The sequence below is a fragment of the Athene cunicularia genome, assembly GCF_003259725.1.
Source record: "Athene cunicularia isolate RWA chromosome 2 unlocalized genomic scaffold, athCun1 chr2_part1, whole genome shotgun sequence".
NCBI classification, from domain to species: Eukaryota; Metazoa; Chordata; class Aves; order Strigiformes; family Strigidae; genus Athene; species Athene cunicularia.
Window position 1 is genome coordinate 5,652,960 of NW_020799095.1, and position 20,882 is coordinate 5,673,841.

A 20,882-nucleotide genomic window follows, 5' to 3' on the forward strand; every position below is an offset into this window, starting at 1 on the left:
ACTCTCCTTTTTTTTTTTTTTTTTTTTTTCCAATTCCTAGGTTTCTCATGAAGCTGAGCCATGAGACTGTGACCATCGAACTGAAGAACGGGACACAGGTGCACGGGACTATCACAGGTATGGCGGGATGGGAGACCGCTGCAAAGTATCGCCTGTTAACCCTTCCGCTAACAGCTGGCAGCCATGGTTTGGACTGAGCTTTTCTGGTTTGTGCTCCCTCTTGTGGGCATTTTCTCTGTAAGATGCAGGAGATGTTCTTTCTAATTCATGTCTTTTATGTGCAAGCATGAGGTGCGTTTGCTACAGAAGAGCCTGCACGCTGGCAGAAATTGCTGGGAACAGAGTGAAGAGCTGTGACCAGCCAGCTTTCTGTAGGCAACCATGAAAATAGAAATTGGAAATTTCAGTCCGTCACAGATTGTCTTTTATGTAGTAGTGGGCGAGTTCACCTGTGGTCAAGCTTACGCTCTTGTTACCTCATTTGTGATAAGCTTCCTGTTTATAAGATGCTGCTGGGTGGCAGTAAAAATCATTGTAGTCCTGGGAGCTTCTTGAGCCTCACCACAGGCCTTGCTTACAAACAAGCTTGGGGGTGAAGGAAATAAACTTTTCCAAACCGTTGGCAAAGCTGGCATAAGCATGGTATTCTCTTAGAATTTTAGCAGCATGGTAGTGTTGGTGGGGTGGTTTTACTGCCGTATCAAATTGCTAGTGGATATACACCTCAGTTTTTAGAAGGTGTTTCAGTAGAGTTTTGTTTGTTAAATTGCCATAAGCAATAAAAGTGTTATGGCTGGATCGCCAGAAGAGGGACTTCTGGTTTTAATGGTAGCACAGATAAATGGGAAAAGTTAAGTGCTGATATGCTCTTAAATTGGTTAAATTTTATCTGTAACAAATTATTTCTGTTGAGCGTGTTTCTGCTCTGGTTAAGGTGAACTTATATGGAAAAGTGTCTTTGCATATATTTACGTTGATTTCATTAAATGAGTTTGAAAACACTTAACTTGTTGGGGGATATGAGGCAAAAAGGAATCCTGGTGTTGGGAATCTGGTCCCCTGCTGTTGGCAAAGGTCTGTCGTACAAGTCTGTGGGTGTTACTGCCTCGCAGGGGCTTCTTTGTGTCACTGAACTGAAAGTTGTAGGAAAGGCCTTTATGGTTCGTGACATGTTTCTCATACGTATTGAAAAATGTGCAGACTATTTTGTCTGTTTTAATAATACCAGTGAAGGCTACTGTTCTGAGAGCCTGCGTGTTAGCATTCCTTCAGAGGCATGGGGTGTGTAGGTAGGACACATCGTATTTAATGAAGCTGATGAACGTGCTTGATCTCCTTCCCTTCCGTTGCCTCGGGGCTGCTTTTAGAAACTCTTCTGCCCAGACACTATTAAAAGAATAAAAATCAGACTTGGCAGAGGGGATTGCTTAGGCGCTTTTTTGGCCAGTGGCAATCTGCTGAGATTTGACGAAGTTTGACACTGACATTATTTTACAGCCAATCTGTCAGTTTTGATTAGACCTGAAGGCACCACCCTGGTGTCTGATTGCACACGCTCTGTTGAACCCAGCTAGGTACGAAGCAAACAAGCTGCTTCGCTCCTGACCTCGGTGCTCTTGCAGGCGTAATTGTTGCACAAAGTCTCTCTCATCTTCTTCTAAGGATCTGTAAGCACTGGGAATGCAATCCCCTATTTCTGAAATGACAATCTGCCCTTTACACTCGTGTATGAACTACATTCACAAGTGCTGTGCCACCTGCAAATCGTAGGTTCTCTTCTTCCTCTCTCGCGTTGTGGGTTGGCTGGGGCAGGCTTGCTGCAGGGGCAGGCTGCACAGGCTATGTACCTCACAAACCAAGGGCAGGTGAGGGGGACTGCAGAGAGCTGCGTAAAATTTGGAAGGGGAAAGGACAGAAAATGTATGGAGTAATCACAGCACAGTGGTTCTTCTGGTTCTGGCCTGCCATTCACGTTATTTACTGTGGTAAAACATCTTACAGTTTGTCTTTCTGTGTTTATGAAAGGAGACGATAATTATTTTTACCACAAAGAGTTGTTGTACTTCAGTTTGAACACACTAAAAATGTTGGTCCTGTGTGTGCCCTGTCACTGAATTAACTGCTGTTTGTAAACTACAGTATCTGTCTTTTGTCTACACTTCAGGTTTATGCATAGCCCAGCGTAGTGGGCACAGTACTGATCCCATATACAGTTTTTACATACTGGCTGTTAATGGAATTTGTAACTACAGTGACAGTTCCCTACAGCAGTGGGTTTTACATACTTTCACAGGAGGTGTCACACTAGTACTAGATGTATTTTATCAGAAAATACATGCTGCTTTGGTGGTTGGATTTTTCTAAGTCTTACAGAAAGAGGAAATGATCAAGCTATTTTTGCTCCTCAAAGGTCTGTTTTGTGAGTAAATAGACTAGTATTAGATGTTTGTAGTATGCGGCAGTTTATTTGTTGTTCAAAGGAGTTGTTTTGATCATTTACAAAATTGTTATTGCCAGGACCTAGATGAAGAACTCTAGCAATGAGGTGTTAAAAGGCAGCAATTGATAAATGAGGGAGCATAATTTAAGAGGAAAAGACACTTTGTTTCTTTCAGTTAGAGGCTGAGTTAATGACTGGCAAAGCACGTGTTAATGAACAGGATAAATCTCCTAGTATGCCTATACTTAACAGCCAACAAGGGACCATCCCTGAAATGAGGCTTGTGTTGTTTCAGGAGTGGATGTCAGTATGAACACGCATCTCAAAGCCGTGAAAATGACACTGAAGAACAGAGAACCTGTACAGCTGGAGACACTGAGTATTCGAGGGAATAACATCCGATACTTCATTCTGCCAGACAGTTTGCCTCTGGATACTTTGCTAGTGGATGTTGAACCAAAAGTCAAATCCAAGAAAAGAGAAGCAGGTTAGTTTGTACTTTCCCAGTCTGTGTGTGTTCCACTTTTGTATGCATTTTAGTGTTCTGAATCTGAAAACATCAGATTTGAGTGTCTTAGTATCTTCATTTGGCAGCTAGTTCTTGCATTTTTGAGGGTTTGATGCTGAACTGGCCAAGTCTGCCCTGCCCACCTTCTTAGCATCTCTAGAGCTTGCTTTTGTGTGACGTTATGCATATAGCTTTTCATTCATCTGTTTTTAAAAATGTTGGTGGTGTTAAGCTTGAGTAAGAAGTAAGCTTAACCTGTCACAGGCTCAGAGTTGACACCAGAGAGATGTAAATTTCCTCTTCTCCAAATGTTTGCTGTGTTTCCTCAGTTTGTTTAGGGAACTTCACATGGCTTGGTAAGAAAGTACAGAAGAGCCTCTTGAACAGTGCTGAATGCTTTGCTGAAATCTCATTCAGTAGTGGATAAAATTGATCTGTCTGAGAACTGAATTTGAGAGACTTGAGAATCTGAGGGAGTCTAGGCTGTATTTCAATGGGCTTTGGCTCCCAGTAGTGTTCGGCTCTGCTCTTCCTGGAACTTTTTTCAAAAGGCTGTTAAACAAAACCCTTTTCCCTAGAAGCCTAACAGTATAGAGAGTTATTCAATTTTAACCCACACTACTAAGATTAATATCCAGTAAACCCCAGAAAATACGTAGGTTGTCTTCAGGCAGTGTATGTTTTGCCCAGCAGTTAATCTGTATGTTTTTGAAATAAGTTGTAAGTGAAAGCTAATTGTGCTCACAAATAGTCATACCATTTCTTGGGATCTGTGGTCTTTGATCCATGCATATGTTATGAGTTGGTGTGCTTACCTTATTGAGAAGTTGTAAGGAACCCTCAGGCATGTGCATCACAAAGTGCAAGTGGTATGGCTGCTGTCTTTGTAGAAGAATAAGGATAAAGCCTCTGGAAGTGTTTCACTCCTCTCATGTACATGAAGAATAACCACATGGAGAAATGACTGTTGGATTGCTTTTTTGTCTGAACCTCACGATGTGATATGAACAAGAACATCACTATTTCTTTTTAACTTGTAAGAAAGAAGGGGAGCTGTGATAGTACTGTTTACTTGGTTTGATACTCCCTCCATCTTCAGTGTGCTGAAGCATTCAGGACTCTCAGACCTCCGCTGTGCTGTGCTTTGCCTTGATCTCTAAATAAATGCCTTTGGGCTTCAGAGGCGTGTAATGTCTGGCCTTGGCAAGTAAAGTGTCAGTGGCAGCAGGAGCCACCTGAGATGTAGGTGGCACGTGTGCCTTGGGGCCCAGTGTGCTTGCACTTAGGGAGCACCACTGTCTGCCATTGCACGTAGGTGCAGTAATGATTTAGTCAGGCATTGATGCTTCTGTGCATTTTCCAGAGTCAGTCTGTTACCAGCAAAACAGATGACACCTTGCTTCTCACAGATCTGTCCTTGCCCCTGCTCTTTCTGTCTTTGCTGCACTCCTAACCTATAGATCGTCAGATGAAACAGTACTTGTTACAGCCTTGAATGTGGATGCTAGTGTGTGTCTCGAACCCAGCCATGCACTTCCACAGAATTTTAAGTATCTTTTTGAGCCCTACGCCGACAAGCTTGCTTGAAAATTAACTAGTACTTTCAAAGTTTATACGGTGGCCTTGCAGTCTGATGTGACAGGTTGTGTTTTGTCAGGAAAAGGGTGAAATGACATGTTATCACCATATGGATCATTACAGGCTGAATTATTCTGTGATTCTGCCTTCCCCTTACCATTAAATAGCAGTATGTAAAAGTGGGAACACACAGCCAAGCCCCTGGCCCGAGAATCATGTCTGAAGTTGGCAGAGGCATCACTGAAAACAGTAGGAGCTGTTTAGTGGTGGAATCCTTTCGCAGGGTGCCCAAGAAAGGCCGAACTTGTGAATCTCACAGCTGTTGCAGTTGCCCTTGAGCAGAGTGCTTTATAAACCACAGTGCTAAGCTGTGGCCAAAAAAAAGAATAAATCTTTACCACTGCAGTGAATAGTAATGAAATACTCTTGTTCTGCATATGCTTTTTCTGATGCCTGAAAAACTAGATTTTGTCAAAAAAAAGGAGGAATTGTAGCTCTCTGTCAGACTTACCTCAGCATTTAGGAGCAGCCAACTGTTACATCCCCGTGTTTTTGGCAGTGATGCCAAAGACAGACAGACAGTAGTCTGGCAGCTGTATGCTGAAAAACCTAACACAAAAGGTGAAGATATTGTCTGAAACCCTACTGAGCATTAACAGACAATACCTGACCTAATGTCTCATCACAGGGAAGGAGTATGTTGTTTATGCTTGATAGAGAATGTTTTAATCAAAATGAAAGTATTCCTGGCTCTCACTTGATTTGTGTTTTTTGTTTCATCTGCTAAGTTGCTGGAAGAGGCCGTGGCAGAGGCCGTGGCAGAGGCCGAGGTCGTGGAAGAGGAAGAGGGGGCCCAAGACGATAACTTCTCACCGTGCAACTGTTACCAAATTCTGGGATTTTGGATATTTTTTTGTACAGGTCTTGTTTATGGTATCCATTTTTAATAAACCGAAATGTGAGAAAGTTGTCTTTCCTTTGTTAGTGGAGTTGGGGGAGGAAGACATGTCCCGTTGCTGAGGCTGTTGCAGACTACATGTGTCTTGTTGGTGTTGGTTGTCACTGTCAAGATTTCACCCACCCCTGCAGGCTGTACACCCGCCTCTTGCTTTTTTCCCTAGAGACGTGTTGGTCTCCTTAACAATGTTTGCGTGAAACAAATCCCTCTTTCATCAGGCACCTGCCCTCTTCTGATGGGTACATAGTTAAGACACTGTATTAAGAACCTGCATCCCCTGAGGGTGTCTCTAATGTTCTGCAGAGGGACTGCTTTAAAGTTCATAGATGCAATTTTACTGTTTCTTATTACATGAAGCTTACAACTTAAATACTTTGCTTTCTTTATACAATGTTCGCATAGGGAAATGAACTGGTTCTGTGGAACCACTGGATTGTTACATCTCACGATTAAAGAATAACCTGGATATGAACTTTGTCGCAGCTAATTACATGACATACTTGTGTTTGGGTGGGGCTTGTAAAGCAGCTTTATCGCAGATTTTCTTCTAGTGCCCTTCAAGTGCACCCCTAGAAAATACGATGTACAGCACAGTGCACGATTACATACTGGAATTGGAAGTTTACTTCTGGAGGTGAGAGAACCGCAGCTCATATATGTGTGTGTGCATGTATATATAGATAGATATATATATATAAATAAAACCTGCTTTGCTGGACACTATAAAAGCAGCAGTGCGGGCCACGTTTATCTCAAATACCATCCTACTGCCTTTTCCCTTGTAGGAAAGGGATTCTCACATTCATGCCGCAAGGCCTCAGCGTTTTCACCTATTGAAATACAGATGTCATTGCAAATCACATGCATGCCTAAGCTTGGCTTTCTTCAGTGGTGAGGGTATTTGCCAGTACTTTGGTGCAGGAAGATGCTTGAGTTGTTTGTGTTTCCACATAGGCAGTGCTAGAACAAAAATAAGGCTGTGTGGTGGGTTGATAACGCTGGTTAATTGGTGCTAGCTAGCATTTTGTGAGCTGCTCTTCTGTTTTTCCCTCTCTTACAGAGGCCGTTTTAAAGCTTCATCTTGTTACAGAGGAGCTTTTGGTTTTTTTTCCAACTCGCTGTGGAACCTCCTAAGAGCACTTTTTGGTCAGTAGAGCACCCACAATTCTCAACTCTATAAATATCTGCTACAAATAATGGTTGCTGCTGTCTTCCAGAAGTGCCCAGTCGCTGTTAATGGGGGTAAGGTCTTCCCAAACGCAGCTGTCGGCGCTCATGCAACGGTTGGAACGCTTTCCCTCTTCAGTCTCTTCCTTATAAAAGTTACTAGTGCCCCCAGGGGTACGCACATGGTGGATGCTGCCACCAGCAGCCCGATCACGGCCAGGGCGTAGCCTGGGTAATCCTTTGTCACCAGCTGCCCCTGCAAGGGAGAGAAGAAGCCGTGGATCTGGGGGCCCTGCACAGGTGCCTGAAGAGGACAGTGCCCAGGAGCACTTGCTGCTGGAGCAGCCCCTGACTGTCCTCAGTGCTCTTCTGTGTCCAACCATACAAGCTTAGAAGTGACAAGAACAGAGCTGCTGACAAAAATACAGGGGAGAACTACTGCAGGCTTTGGTAGAGCAGATTTTGGCTTGATCCAGGTTTCTTAATGAGATGGTTCAGCCCTGACCTCCGTCAGGTCTCTGTTCCTCCCCCGGAGCCTGGAGGCTCACGCTGACACAGGCCAGGCCCGCCACGGCTCCCAAATCAGCAATGACACAAAACCATGTAATTTGTTTCTGCATGCTAGGAATGTTTCCACAAAAGGTTATGAAACCTGTGACTACTTAACCAACAATAATTTCTCTGTGATAAATACACAGTTCAGCATTCATACAGAAGTGTTTTGGCCATGAAGAAAAATGTGTATGGAAATTATGAAAACTATTTATTCCAGCAGCAGCTCAGGTCTGTTAAAATACCACTATTTTTGTTCAAAATACTACACTTTGAATAATTTTTCTGCTTAAACTGTATTTTTTAAGATGATATTTGGGTCTTCAACATGAATAAAATTTTACTGTTTGAAGGGGTCAATTAAGAATCGTTGAGGTAAATTGCTCCCTTTCACAAAACCATTGCATTGTTGTCACTAGCTTGACCTTTCCACAAAATTAAGGGATGACCCCAACTCCAGCTGCTTTTTTGTGGAACAGTGTAGTTAGGAAGGAGGGCTGTATCCTTGTAGGAATTAAGGAAAGTTTAAAAAAAACACCAAAACTTTTACCTGTGTGGCATCCCATGCTTGGTATTGCAGTGTTCCTGTGAGAATATAGTCGGTGAGGTAAAATATAAATAAGCTTATAATTAGCAAAGGACTAGCAAAAGCCCACATAACTTTCCAATACCAGTTTGGCTTGCGTCCAATCATGGTTTGAAGATCTTTCTCAAACCTGTGTTTAAAAGAAAAGATGTATTTTTGAGAACAGTTGCATGTGTTCAATCAATACCTTGATTTGAGTTACTTCAAAACCACCTCTAGAATTAAATATGTGAGATGGGAAAGGGAAGTACAGTTGACCAGAAGAGTAATGAACAGAGAGCTATTGTGTGAAAAACTGGCTCACCAGGATCATGTAGTGAGGGTGAAAAGAGAGCAGGGCTTCTGAGAGGATCCCAAACTGCAGAAGAGTAGGTAGAAAAGCAGGGAGGGGGGGGGTATGGACGGGATGGGACAGGATACGAACCCAAAACTAAACTAGGTGCAGCAGGAAAAGTCCCACTGAAATTCTGCCCAGAGGACAAGTTCGGACTTACTGGTGTGAGGTGATGGAGAAAAGCAATGATGCTTAAGTACTCTGGGGAAAACGCTGCTTGGTTTTGTGTAGTTGAGTTGTTCTCATTGCTGCTATTTGACTCTTTGATGTGCTGATGCTGGGGATGGCATCTAAAATCACGCAGGAAACCTGGATCTGACTCGAAGGCTTTGACCTCCTCACTAAGGAAGCAACACCCGTTGTGTACAAGTGCCTGTACATGTACTGTGCTAGTGGACTAACAAAGCAAAAACTGCAGCCTGCATTTAGGTGCCCTGAGTGCAAACATGTTTGCTGTTTAAAGCTATTCCCAATGCTGAAGCTCGCTTTCACCTGCAAGCGATGACTTGGGAGACCACTGATGTACAAGGTGACTGTCTTTGAAACCAGACTTACCAGCACCATTGTCCTTGGGCTGAATTTCTGTGAAAGGAGGAGCAGAAGGTGCTCTTGAGACCAAAGCCAAGAGCAGCAGGGAGCAGCGTGTGCGGCTCACTTGTACTCCCCTGCCTGCAGAGAAGGTGGTGGCCCGGCCTGGCCCCTGTGCAGCCCTGACCCCCTGGAAGGTGTCTGCAGGGAAAGGTAGATGCCCATCGCTTCGCTGACGCCATAGTGTAGGAGGAAAATGTATCCCGAGGCGGTACTGTTACGCTTGGCCAGTGGTCCCTCCCCCAGCTATCCCACTACAGAGAAAGGAGGGTTCAAGCTTTTACCTTCTTATTCCATAGATGTAACACACCGCAATGGTTTCTACCAGCACGATGAGCAGCAGTGAGAGGGTGGCTGCGTAGTCGTTGAATATGTCAAACCAGTAATTTCCCGCCTCCATGGTGAAGATTAGGCCAATCACACAGTTAATGAGACACACAACACCTGCATGGGTAAAACAGGGACCCTGTTGTTACACCTGGAAATCTAATTACATGGGTGAAATGTGACTAAAAAGCTGGTGGGATTCCTACTCATTTGTCAGGGAGCAGCTTTCTCAAAGGGGAAAGGTGGGTTTTTTCCCCTTTGGAAAAGACCTGCCTCTGCTGGTGTATCCTCCAGCTGCTGCTCCTCAGACCTGCACAGTCACAGCACACCCACCCCAGCAGGGTCAGGACAACCGAGTCCTGGCCATGGCCTTGTCTCGTGTGTGTGCAGCATCTGCTGTTATTGCTGGGTGTCCAGCTGAAACAGCTTTTAAGGTGGGACAATGGATTTCCATGCCCAAAGGGGAGCCCCTATCACTTCTAGCCAGAGGCTGAGGTGGTTTGCAGTTCAGATACTGGTAATGCAACTGAAGAGCCACCGGTATCTTGACATTTGTCCAGGCCCTTTGAGTTTCACCTGTCAGTAGACACCAGTCTGAAGGAGCCGGGGTATGCTGGGGAGCCTGCAAATACGCAGCCATGACTGCCCTGGTGCTTTGAGGGCTTCCAAGGGAAAATACTATACAGGGTGTACAGGATTTCCCAAGGGCAGGCGAACCCTTCCTGCAGCATATTTGATATTCCCTCAGTGGCTGTGGGACACCAATTCTTTTGCACCCACGTGTGCTCCCGCTGCAGGGCCTGCGCTGCGACGTGGCGCTTACCCGAGATCACCTCCTTGGGGAAACGGGCAGCAATGGCCCTGCTGTCGGTCAGTGGTGTGAGGATGGCAGCGGTGTTTCCCAGCATGCTGCCGATGCCCAGCATCAGCAGCATGGCGAAGTAGAGCACGGAGTACAGCTGAGGCACCTCCATGTTTTTGATAGCTTCAGAATAGACAATAAATGCCAGTCCCGTCCCCTGGACAGCCTGCCGGTAAGAAGGGGGAAGTGACTTACGGGCACCTCCTCAGCTCGGTCAAGGACATAAGAACAAGAACGTAAGAGACTGACCCCGTGCCATGACAAAATACACCTGAGGTGGTGGTTTTTCACAGCAGGGGGGATGACACCTCACCCAGCTCAGCCACTAATGACCAAGCGAGCCGCTTGCGAGGCTGAGCCAGTGCCCATCCTGGTGCAGCAATGAGCCCCAGCGCAGCCCCCGGCCAGGCAGCTCCTGGGGGTCCAGATGTGCCCATGAGGGGCTGCCGGGGCTCGGTGGAGGAAAGGAGAGAGAGAAGCCCAGGTGCCTGCACAAAGCGGCAACTCACCGTATCGAGTTCAGCTTCCAAGCTGCAGTTTTTAAGCTGCGGTGATAATTGGGCATATTCCTGTGGGTGGGTGGCCATGAGGTAGTCCTTCATCTCGCTGAGGTTGTCTGCTGTTAAAGAGTCTTCCTCCAGGTCGAAGGTGTTCATCAGCAGCAGGATCACCCTGGGAAAGATTGCAGGAATTTAATGGCTTTCAGGTCAAGGTATAAAATTGAGGCTGGTTATACACCTCGTCCCTTTCTCCTTTGGCCCCTACGTGGGGATGCTCTGCTGGCCACAGGGCTCCATTCTGCCTGGGTAGGAGCCACGGCAGTTCCAGCACAGGGCTGGGACATGAGTGACCTTGCAATCATCTCTGCTTTGGAGGGAGCAGCTCCTGCACCCACGCTGCCCCTCCCAGGCACGTATTTTGGGTGCCAGCCAGTGCCAGCTGACATCTCTTCCCCTTTGCCCTCCAGTCTCATGTCCACACCCCACCAATGTAATGAGCCTTTTGGCAACGAGCAGGGACTAGCAGCTTGGTTTCCTCTCTGGTCAGCAGATAGATTGAAAGCTGTAAAAAATACGAGTAAAAGTGTAACTGCAGCGGGCCCTGTGCCAGGGACTGCATGCGAGCTTGCTGCCGCGGGGCACAATCCTGCAGGCTGCTGGGCACCTCCAGAGCATTGCTGCCGAGGAGGCCGAGCTCCTGGCACGGGGCTTAGCCTTAACAGGGGAATCTGAGCATTGCTGCATTTTATTAATCAGCCCCCACGCACCTCCTGAAGCATGTGACCAGGGCACAGTGGAAAGTGCCACTGTGACTTGCCCAGGCAAACTGACCCTCCCAACCTGGCCGGCGCCTGGAAGCGACACCCAGGTGTCAAAAGGCAAGCCAGCTCTGACCCATCACCTCACCTTCATTGCTTTAAATAGCGCCATTAGCTTTATTAGAGCAGTATCAGATCTGGTCTTAGGGCAGCGCTGCGTGCTGTCATTTATTTACCTCCCCTCTTACCTTCCCCAGAACAGCCTGCAGTGGAAAACAAGTGAAATATCAGGCTCTTACTTGCTTATACAGCTTTCATAGTTAAATGTTGCCTTGAAGCCATAGATGGAGAAAGTCACAATGCTGGCAAATATGGACGTGGTGCTGTTGATCAGTGAGACGATGATTGCGTGCCTCTCGCAGTTGTTGCTGGGCTCGTTGTAGCTGGCAAATGCGATGAGGCTGCCAAAGCCTAGGCCCAGCGAGAAGAAGATCTGCGTGGCGGCACTGATCCATGTCTTGGGGTTCGACAGCTGCTCCAGCTGCAAAACCAGATGGGAAGAGCAGGAGTGTGAAGCTGCACATGGATGCCCAGCACCAACCAACCCTTCCAGCCTGCAGGGCTGGGGACAGGCCCCTTTGCAAGCACATTTTAGCTCAGGGGTGGGTTTTGGGCAGGGTTACAGCTCACTCTAAAAGTAATATGCTACAGGTTATGTTAATGAGCAGGTCTTCTTCTGCAGGAGGATGCAAGCAGCTCATAGGCACCGTGGCAGAACAGCCTCCAGCCACTCCCAGCTGCCTGACCTAAGCTACTGCTGCAAAAACTCAGTCTAAGGAAAAGGAACATCACCACTTTTTAAAACCCTATGTGTTCAGTAAATATTTCATGAAAAATTTAGTATGGTTTTCCTGTACCTTTGGTGTGAACATGTAGATGAGCCCGTTCACAGCTCCGTGAAGCGTTAATCCTCTGATGAGGTATATGATGAGGACGCAGTATGGCAAGGAGGCTGTTACGTAGACGACCTGGGGGAAGGAAGGGAAATACCTTGGTCTAAAGAATACATAAGACAGAGCTAATCTACTGTGGTCAGTCTCACTTACTGTGCTATTGTTCTCAGGGTCTTCTTTTTGATTAGAAAAATAAGAACAAAATCTAAAATATTTGAAGCATTTACAAACTCAGTTCTGCAGCATTTAGTGGAGTAACACCAGTTTGCAACTGTCTATAAAGAGCTCATTAGGCAAAGGTCAGCATCCATCATCTCTCTAGGAGAAAGGCAAGTGGATGTCGTATAAGGTCAAAAGCAAACTACTTCAATTCAGATGTGAAAAGGACTTTAACTTAATGTAACCTAGATCAGGGATGGAGAGAATTAAGTCTTTCCGTTGTCTTCCATGAGCTTTTGATCAACCCCCTGAATTTGAAGCTAAATGTTCAATCTCCACATTGGAAAAAGCCACTTGTGGGAAAAAAAAAAAGGGAGAATCCAATCATCTACCTTTGCTGGGATGTACCCCAATGGTTCACCCAGAAACTTATATAAAAACTAACTCACTAAAAAATGTGCCTTCCCAAGCTCTTGGGAAGAGACTTGGCTGGGTAATTACCTCATATTCCTCCCATTTGCACCTGCCTGTGTTGCCAGCTGGCATCTGCCTTTCCCTGCCGCAGGCCTGCAGATGCAGCGGGACAGCCCTGCACCCACTGCCCACACCTGTTGCTGTTCCTGCATAAGGCGAAGCCCCCTGCACTCCCCATGACAAGACCCTGCCTTCATGATGCTTGTTTCAGTGCTCCTTGGCTATTTATTTATTTCTTTTTTGTCTCCAAAGCCAGCTGCAGCAAGTTTAAGAGGTTATTCTTAGTTTACAGTCTCTTGGCTTTTGCATTTGGCTAAGACGATTTGGGGATTACAGCCCTCAGCTTGCTTCTTAGTGCAGACTCAGCTGGGACAGTGGTTTTTTTTTTTTTCCCCCTTCCTCATAACTTCTGCTGTGAATAAAGAAAAGTGAGTGAAAATGCCCGGTAGACATCCTTTTTTGACTTGCAAAGACCAGGGAATAGATGTCTCCTGACATGTCTCTGCTGTGGCAGACAGCTTTCCATAGGGCCAGAAGCCTGGTGAATGGTTTTGCAGCAGAGGTGGCTGCATTTAAAGGACTTTTGGGGATTACTTTTTTAATATCAGTCAGTGCTTAGCTTGAGTCTTCCTTAGTTGCAACTTAACAGGGTGGCAGAGGCAGCAGGGCTGACGGCTCCAGGGGGAATGCCATAACCCTAAGTAACAGCAGCCACCTACGCTGTCTTTTGTCACTCATTTCTGCTCCCCACATCCCACCCTGGCTCAGCGGGGCCATGCCCACCTCTCACCTTGCCGGTGGACTCGGTACCGCGGAGGATGCAGAGGTAGACCACCAGCCAGGCCAGCGTCAGGCAGAGCGCCTGCTCCCACTGCACGCTCCCGCTGGCCTCCAGCGATGGGGAGATGTTCAGGGTCTGCCGGTACCAGAAGTACTGGGTGGTCGATGTCTTCTCGCACTCCTCCTCGTAGCCGGTGCGGTTGCTGTTCAGGGGGCAGGTGGCCCACGGCAGGGGCTCCTGGGAGCGAGGGGTGTGGGGAGAGCGCCCGCTGTCAGCATGGTGGGGAGAGCCGGGGTGCCGGCAGGGATGAAGGCGAGGGAGGCTTTCTGCTTGGGCCTTGCTTGTCTCCGCATTGTGCTGCCTGGGGCTGGGGATGACCCTGTCCCCTGGGGAGGACCCTCTCCCCAGGGACAGACCTACTCTGGCCCTCTCCCCTGGGGATGACCAGAGGGATGACCCAAGGACAGATCCGTTCTGCCTCTCTTCCCCAGGGATGACCAGACTGACTTTTCTCCCTGAGGACTGACCCCGTCCCTTGGGGATGACCCTCTCTGATCCTGTCCCCCAGGGCCAACCCTCTCCCCTGCCTTAGGACAGACCTACCCCAGGGTACAGGACACCATGGCCACCAAGGCACATGCCAGCAAGGCATCACGGGGCTGGCCTTGACCTGCATTTCGTGGTGAGGCAAAGACACCCCAGTGCCCCTGCGGAGCCCCTGGAGGGGGACACTGCTGCCTCATTTTTCACCCCAGAAAAGCCCTGGGAGGATTTCTGGAGCTTTTGCCCCTCCACCAAGCTGACAATGGTGCCATGTAACATCCAGCATCGGTGCAAAGCCACCATGACCCCAAGGCACGCCACCGGGTACCCACGCACCTGGAAGGAGTGGAAGAGGTACCAGAAGGCCCAGGCGTTTACCACATTGTAGTACATGGAGAGGAAGAAGGAGACGACGACGCTGGCAACACCTGCGGTCATGGAGGGAGACGACTGGTCAGCAGCAGAACCCCAAAATGCCCGGGGGGGCACTGCAGCCAGCCAGCACAGGGTGGGCCTTGCCTCTGTACTGCCCTGTGCCCAGGGCGAGCCCCACCACTGCAGTCGCCTCCTCCTCCCATCAGGATTTTATACTTTAGCCCCTGGGGGGGGTGAATATTCAATGTATTGTTAAAAATAAAATGTGTGTGTAAGCAAATTAATGACAGTTTTGGTTCTCAAGGTAATTTAATAACATAATAATGTAGCTGAGAGTGGGGATTGGTAAATGGTAGGCAGCAATGGTATGAAATTAAGACACCGTTTTACCACTCCATTTTGAGCATATTGGGAAGATGCTCTTGGGGTCAAAGCCCAGCGTGGGCAGCCTCAGGGGCTGAATTTAGCACAAGCCTTCACACTGTGATTTTGGCAGTCTGCCTGAGTGCAGGGGGGACTCACACCTCCACGTCCAAGGACCCAGCACAGCGAGCTGGGGTCTGGCCCCAGTGCCCTGCAAGGATGGGGTAAATGCATGCCATGAAGTGGCTGGTTGACTGCTTTGCTCAGCCTGCTGGGACCCAGTAAAACCCCAGCTCCCTACTGGTTTCTTCTCTGAAATGCAAATTTCTCCGTCCAAAAAAATCACCCATGTTCCTGGAGCACTTTAAAATAAAGATGAGAACTGAGAACATACCAACGCCGCAGAGGTAGGGGCTTATTATTTTCCAGGCTCCGATGCTGCCCTGACGCATGCGCTGCCCCACGGCCAGCTCCAAGTAGAGCAGCGGCATCCCCTCAACGATCAGCATGATAAAATATGGAATCAAAAATCCACCTGCAAGAAAAACCCAACAGATGGCCTTCAGCAGAGCAGCAGCATAATAAACACCACATTGCCCTGTTTGTGGTGAAATCACCCCATTAAGTGTCCCACGAGCTGGCTGGGGCTGGGTCCTGTCTGGGCACCTTGTATATTGAGGGCACAGCCCAACCCTGAAGGACATCTCACCACATTTCAGGCGGCATCCCAGATGCCAGTGGGTGCCGGGCACCTGTGCACAGGGAATTTTCCGCAGGCACTTGGCAGAGCTGGGATTTCTGCTGTTAAACTGTGCTGGTGACCACTCCAGCACAACAGGGCTGCCCAGAAGCTTTGTGGGCGGTTTGAGCAATGTTCGGGGCTGGACTGTTAAAGGGTAACTAATCGTCAGCCAAACCTCGTAAAAGATAATGAGAGAACGAGGACAAGGGAAAGATTTACTTCATGTGTGGTGTTCTGCAGCAGAGCCAAAGCACTCAATGACAAAGTAACAGCAACATCCTTGTTGAATAGAGTTTTGAGTAACATACTGAAGTCTGACCTGGCTTAAAAAAACCCAACCAACCAACCAACCAAAAAACTCCCCAAACCCTTCATGCTGAGCCTAAAAGCACAAGCAAAGGGGTGAAGGCTCTTCCCCCGAGTTGCTCCTGAGGGAGCAGAACCTGAGTTGAAGGCATGCAGCCTCCTCCTGCCAAAGCCTGCTCATCCCTGCTACCCCTGCATGGGAAGCCACAGGGATGCTCCTGCAAAAGAGGAGCAGCAGGAATGGGCAGGTGGGCAGTGAGGGAGGGGAAAGGACCTTCCTGCCTGGTAACCAGGATGCACTTCAGCTTAAATTTATTCTGGGGAAAAAAAAATAAAATACATTCCTTGTCCTCGACTTGGGGCTCACTTCAGAAAGAGCTGCTGACAGAGTCAAAAACCTGGATTTTTGCGAAGGCTTTCCTGCTTCCCTTTTTATAGCGAGCCAAAGATATTTACGTAAATATCTCTTATTTAGGATTTAATCTGCAGCATTAACATTCCTTGCAATGGGCTCTGTGCAGTGCCGGGGAGGAATGAACTCCAGGCAGAGACTGAGGCAAAGAACTGGAAATAAACACTGAGCAATAATCCGGTTTATTCTGGGAATTAATTTCCCACCTCCTGGCTCTCTCATTATTAACGACCCCTTTGTTAGTCTGTTAGATAACTTCCTATGCTGTAAGGGAGCTGTCGGGGGTTTAAGAGCTCTGGTAGCTGCTCTGTCCCAGCGGGGTGTGAGCTGTCCCAGCAGCGGCTGAGGGGAGTTTTGCCATGTACCATCATGGGGGGAATCAGTGTTAGGCCCTTCACGTAGGGCCTTTTTTGCCTTCCCAGCAGCATTATCACATGCTTGGCGTTGGCTTTGCCACCTTGCAAGGAGGAGGAGTGCCTCCAGGCTTGTTCTTCACCCCAATGTCCTGCCTGCAGCTGGGGGTGCTGGGGCTGAGCCCCTGCCCCTTGCTCTGCACCCTGTTTGCATGCGGATTTTGCTCCCAATGCTACTTTTCCTAAAAGGTAGAACCAAAATACCTCCTGTAAGTGACTCAGGGCAGCCACATGAAACAGCTCCTTATCCACTGTGAACCAGCATTGCTCTACTGACCTCCCTGCTCATTTACACCCGGCTTTACTCCCTACAGTGCCAACCACCTGCAAAAAAACAGTGCCCAGGCCAGACCCTTGCAGCTGACACATGTGGAGTGTGCCCCGGGTCTGGCTGAGGCACTAGGCTTGACCAGCAGCACCCTCACCTCTCTGCTCAGCATCCCGCCTGGTGCTCAGGGGCTTCCTCGCTCAGGGCTGAGCATTGCTGAGCGCCCATCCTGCTCTAAACCCATCCCAGTGTCGTTTCAGTCTGGCCCAGCCTGCTTACCGACAGCCTAACTGCACCTACAGGGTTTGACCCTCCCCCAGCTCTGCTCAGGTCAAGCTCTCTGGATGAGAGCAGGGAGGAGGCAATCTGCTGATGAACAGAAAGGCAGGAGATTGTAAAGTCTGAAAATATCCTGTTTATGAGTGAGTATCTTCAGCAATAAGGGCATACTGCTCTTCTGGGCAGGACTGGCTCTGTGCTTTTCTATAAGGAAGATGCTAAACAAGCAGCTGCTGGCATCCCTCCCTAAACTCAGTGCCTGGCATATCCAGCTTTTAAGTTCCCAAAACAATGTTTTGTCTGCATGGGTTTTACACCTGAATTCTTTTTAAGAGGGCAGTGAAAAACAATTAAGAAAAGCAAAGCCTGCTGTCAGGAGTTTTAGTTTCACAGTAGGAAGAGCCGCCTCTCCCCTGGGAAATTTAACCAGGGAGGATAAAAATAATAGAGAAACTATTCTTATAAAAGCATGCTTTTCAGAAAATACTTGGGTTTATTTCATCTTTTTTTCAGGATAATCAAGTGTTCCAGTTTTGGTTACATCTCAGAGAATTTTCACACCTTTTACACTACTGATGGCTGATAAGAAGTGGCTAAACCATGCAAAGCACCCCAGTGTCTGAGTTTTGCTGTCCGTCACAATGTCTGACAAGAAAGGCTGCTAGTGGACTAATCACGTGCAGTTTAATTACATACAGAACACTCACGTTTTAAGCTTTGTGCTAGAGTTCAGTGTCAGACATGAAGTCTTTACCCTCAAAAGTAGATACTGTGTATACCCAGATCTGTGTACACCCAGAATTGCAGCATGTCTATGACTTCTACTGTCAGAACCATGTAAGAGAGCTTCAGCCACTGCAGCATCTTTCTTTCCACTGTAACTGCACCCACTATACTATCTGGATTTTTCTGAGCTGGCTTTTCAAAAACCAGAATTAACCATCTCCTACCACCATGTGTGCATTCAAAAGTAAGCTACAAGCCAATAAAACAAGCACAAAACAAGCACAAACCCCTTAAACATCACAGTGTGATTCTTCCTGAAAGGAAGAAAAGGTGGAAGCAGACCAGAAGTAAATGAAGCAGATGTCAATGTCAATGCATGGCTGAGATGGGTCCAGCACTATAACAACAGATGGAGTGTGAGAAGCAGTATAAAACTGGGATGTCTTATGCAGAGAGGCTCTTCAAAACATGGTCATAAACCAGCATATAAGAAGAGATTATTAGCATTGGTTTTTAATTCATCTAATTAACTGACTTTAGATTTCTAGGAAGAACATCTGTGTCCGGTATGATACAGACATCATCTTTCTTCACTTTGGACCTAGGAAAAGGCTAAACTTTCCAAGTGCTGGGGTTTTTTTGAGCCCAAAACTATTCATTTCCTGTTCGCAAAGCTTCCCAGGAGGCTTTTGCTGTGAAACTCCTGTTGATTAAGGAGTTTCAGCCAACTTCAAGGCAGATTTACAGCCAAGATACCACCTCCTAAAGTAAGGCTTTGTATAAAAGACAACACATTAATGACAGAAACTTGAAACCATACACCTGATCCTTAAATTAAATCAGTGTAAGCATCTCTCTCAATATATTCCAAGCCCCATATGTGAACTTACAAGCAACTGAACTACCCGTTCAGATTGCGCACCAACAAACAGCCTGGCCTCCTGCTCTGCCCTGGACCCTGCTGCATGGACAGTCCATTAGCATGGACAACATACTTTGGGATTTCAAGCTTGCCATACTCCTCCTTGAGGGAAGCAAGAAACATAAACCACACTTACCTCCTCCGTACATCTGACATAAGTATGGAAACCTCCACACATTTCCCAGCCCCACAGCATAGGAAATGCAGGCAAAAACGAACTGCAGGGGATTGTCCCATAGCGGCCGGGATTTCTCCATTGCCTGCTTGGAGGCAGAGGTTTCAGCAGAGCCTTCCTGCCTTCACTCCTTCAGGTACTCTGCCAGCCCTGCCTCAGACTCCACGCCAGCCCGGCTTGGAGGGGAGGGAAAGGCGGAGGAGCTATGCTTGCCAATTCCTATCAAGCTTTTTAATTACTAATCTTATTAACAGGCACATACTGAAGTAGGAATGCTGGTAAATAGATTATAGGCACACACAGAACTATAAAATTGGTACTTTGGGAGAACAGCTGCTTGGGTTTTGATGGGCATTTCTGGGAAGGATGTGAGCCCAAGGATTTTTATCGGCTCACATGCCAGCTTGTCACTGGGAATAACACAGGGGCTGCTGTCTGGTTTTGGAAACAGGACGTTCCTCCCTACAGGGCTTTCTTCCCTAGCAGTGGCATTTTTGTGTGTGTGTGTGTGTGTGTGAGAGAGAGAGGCACCAGCTTGGATTTGGTAGCACAGGGGTTTCCACGCCATTAGGGCTGGGCTTAGCGGCTATCAGAACTGCCTTTTATTCCCTGTGTCCCCTGCTCTAAACAGGTCCTCAGGCATCCTGTCACTTGTGCCCTGAAGCTCACCCCAACCAGCCCAGCACAATCCCCAGTTCCAAAAGTGTCCCTGAAACAGTCCCTATCAGCCATGCGGGTTCCAGCCTGCTGCAGCCTTGAGTACAACACTCTAGTTTGACCCTCTGGGAATACCACCTCCCTCTACCTGCTCTTCGTGCGTGTGACCAGCCTCTTTTCACCTACCTTCATGATCAAGCCCTTGGAAATGAACTTTTCCGAAGGCTTGCTGGTTTAAAATAGTTCTAAGCAGCAGGGACCAAATCTATACAAAGGCCACGGGGGAGAAGTGTCTGCAGCCCACTGTGGAGGCAGCAGGACCGAGGAGGGCTTTGGGTTGTCTGAACGCATGCTGAGATGCCAGCTCTGAACAAGGACCCCGAGTGCTTGTGCCACTGCCAAGGTGCACTTTGAGCTCAACCACTTCAGACAGGGCTCCCAGCGAAGGAGGCTGTTGGCAGCACCTGTACCAATAAAAAGGGGATGAACAAGTCCAGCGACTCAGCTTCCTTCCTCTGTCTGTGTTTTTTTCAGGCCACGACTAGGCACCTTTCAGGATTGTTTTACAAATAAGGCTCACTCAGCTGCTGTCAGTCCTCCAGTGCAAGGAACTTGCTCCCTGCCAGCGCCGTGCTACTCCAGCATCCCATCAGGCTCTGGCAGAGCCAAGGCATCCAGCTGTGGGTAGGGGTGAGAACCCCTGCCATGGGGTCCTTGGACATGAGCCCAAACTGCAGAGTACGTCAGGTGGCGTTCTGGAGACTGGCGGAACTAAAGTAGCAAAGTCACAAAGTGGGATGACGCATATCTGCATGCCAGAAAAGGTGACTGCAAGAGGTTTATGCTTCTCCTGTAAGTGAATCCGTTCTTCACGGTGCATTTTAGCACTGTTAGAAATAAAGGTTGCCATTGGGAAACATCAGCGTATGGCACTGTACAGAATTTTGAGGGAGCTTGTGGCTTTTCTGCAACATCCTTGTAGCTCTTGTCCTGCCCACAGAATTGCAACATGTCAGCTAGCCCTGGAAATACGTCTCAGGGGTAACCCTGAATTCTGCTGGAAGGAAAAATCTGAGGTAATTTTAGATCCATAAGCTATTAAACTGAAAAACCTACAGATACATTAGCTGTGCCACACCATGAAAACTTGTGCAAATTATTAAAAAGTTAAATGTC

General features: G+C 47.6%; 2 protein-coding genes across 2 annotated transcripts; one reads left to right on the forward strand and one right to left on the reverse strand.

Annotated features, from left to right (window-relative positions):
- The first annotated feature begins 24 nt into the window (after positions 1-24).
- On the forward strand, positions 25-5,492 carry SNRPD1 (small nuclear ribonucleoprotein D1 polypeptide). Its single transcript, XM_026841832.1, has 3 exons — positions 25-117; positions 2,736-2,927; positions 5,315-5,492. The coding sequence occupies exons 1-3, from the start codon at positions 48-50 to the stop codon at positions 5,389-5,391; spliced, it is 339 nt and encodes a 112-aa protein (XP_026697633.1). The 5' UTR covers positions 25-47; the 3' UTR covers positions 5,392-5,492.
- A 130-nt stretch (positions 5,493-5,622) lies between these two features.
- SLC6A20 (solute carrier family 6 member 20) lies at positions 5,623-19,195 on the reverse strand. The gene is made up of 11 exons (XM_026841829.1): positions 19,011-19,195; positions 15,201-15,341; positions 14,405-14,496; positions 13,535-13,762; positions 12,076-12,186; positions 11,458-11,699; positions 10,410-10,572; positions 9,862-10,066; positions 8,996-9,155; positions 7,754-7,919; positions 5,623-6,907 (listed from the first exon to the last, which is right to left on the reverse strand). The coding sequence occupies exons 1-11, from the start codon at positions 19,129-19,131 to the stop codon at positions 6,758-6,760; spliced, it is 1,779 nt and encodes a 592-aa protein (XP_026697630.1). The 5' UTR covers positions 19,132-19,195; the 3' UTR covers positions 5,623-6,757.
- Between the last annotated feature and the right edge of the window lie 1,687 nt (positions 19,196-20,882).

What these genes read in the sequence shown, in the direction of transcription:
- SLC6A20 (XM_026841829.1), bottom strand. Translation starts at nt 19,131, where the DNA reads ATGGAGAAATCCCGGCCGCTATGGGACAATCCCCTGCAGTTCGTTTTT. An exon ending in ACCTCTTCCACTCCTTCCAG is followed by an intron (nt 13,763 to 14,404) that starts GTGCGTGGGTAC and finishes CCTCGCTCCCAG; the next exon opens with GAGCCCCTGCCGTGGGCCAC. An exon ending in TGGAAGCTGAACTCGATACG is followed by an intron (nt 10,067 to 10,409) that starts GTGAGTTGCCGC and finishes TCTTACCGGCAG; the next exon opens with GCTGTCCAGGGGACGGGACT.
- SNRPD1 (XM_026841832.1), top strand. Translation starts at nt 48, where the DNA reads ATGAAGCTGAGCCATGAGACTGTGACCATCGAACTGAAGAACGGGACA. An exon ending in GGTGCACGGGACTATCACAG is followed by an intron (nt 118 to 2,735) that starts GTATGGCGGGAT and finishes GTGTTGTTTCAG; the next exon opens with GAGTGGATGTCAGTATGAAC. An exon ending in ATCCAAGAAAAGAGAAGCAG is followed by an intron (nt 2,928 to 5,314) that starts GTTAGTTTGTAC and finishes TCATCTGCTAAG; the next exon opens with TTGCTGGAAGAGGCCGTGGC.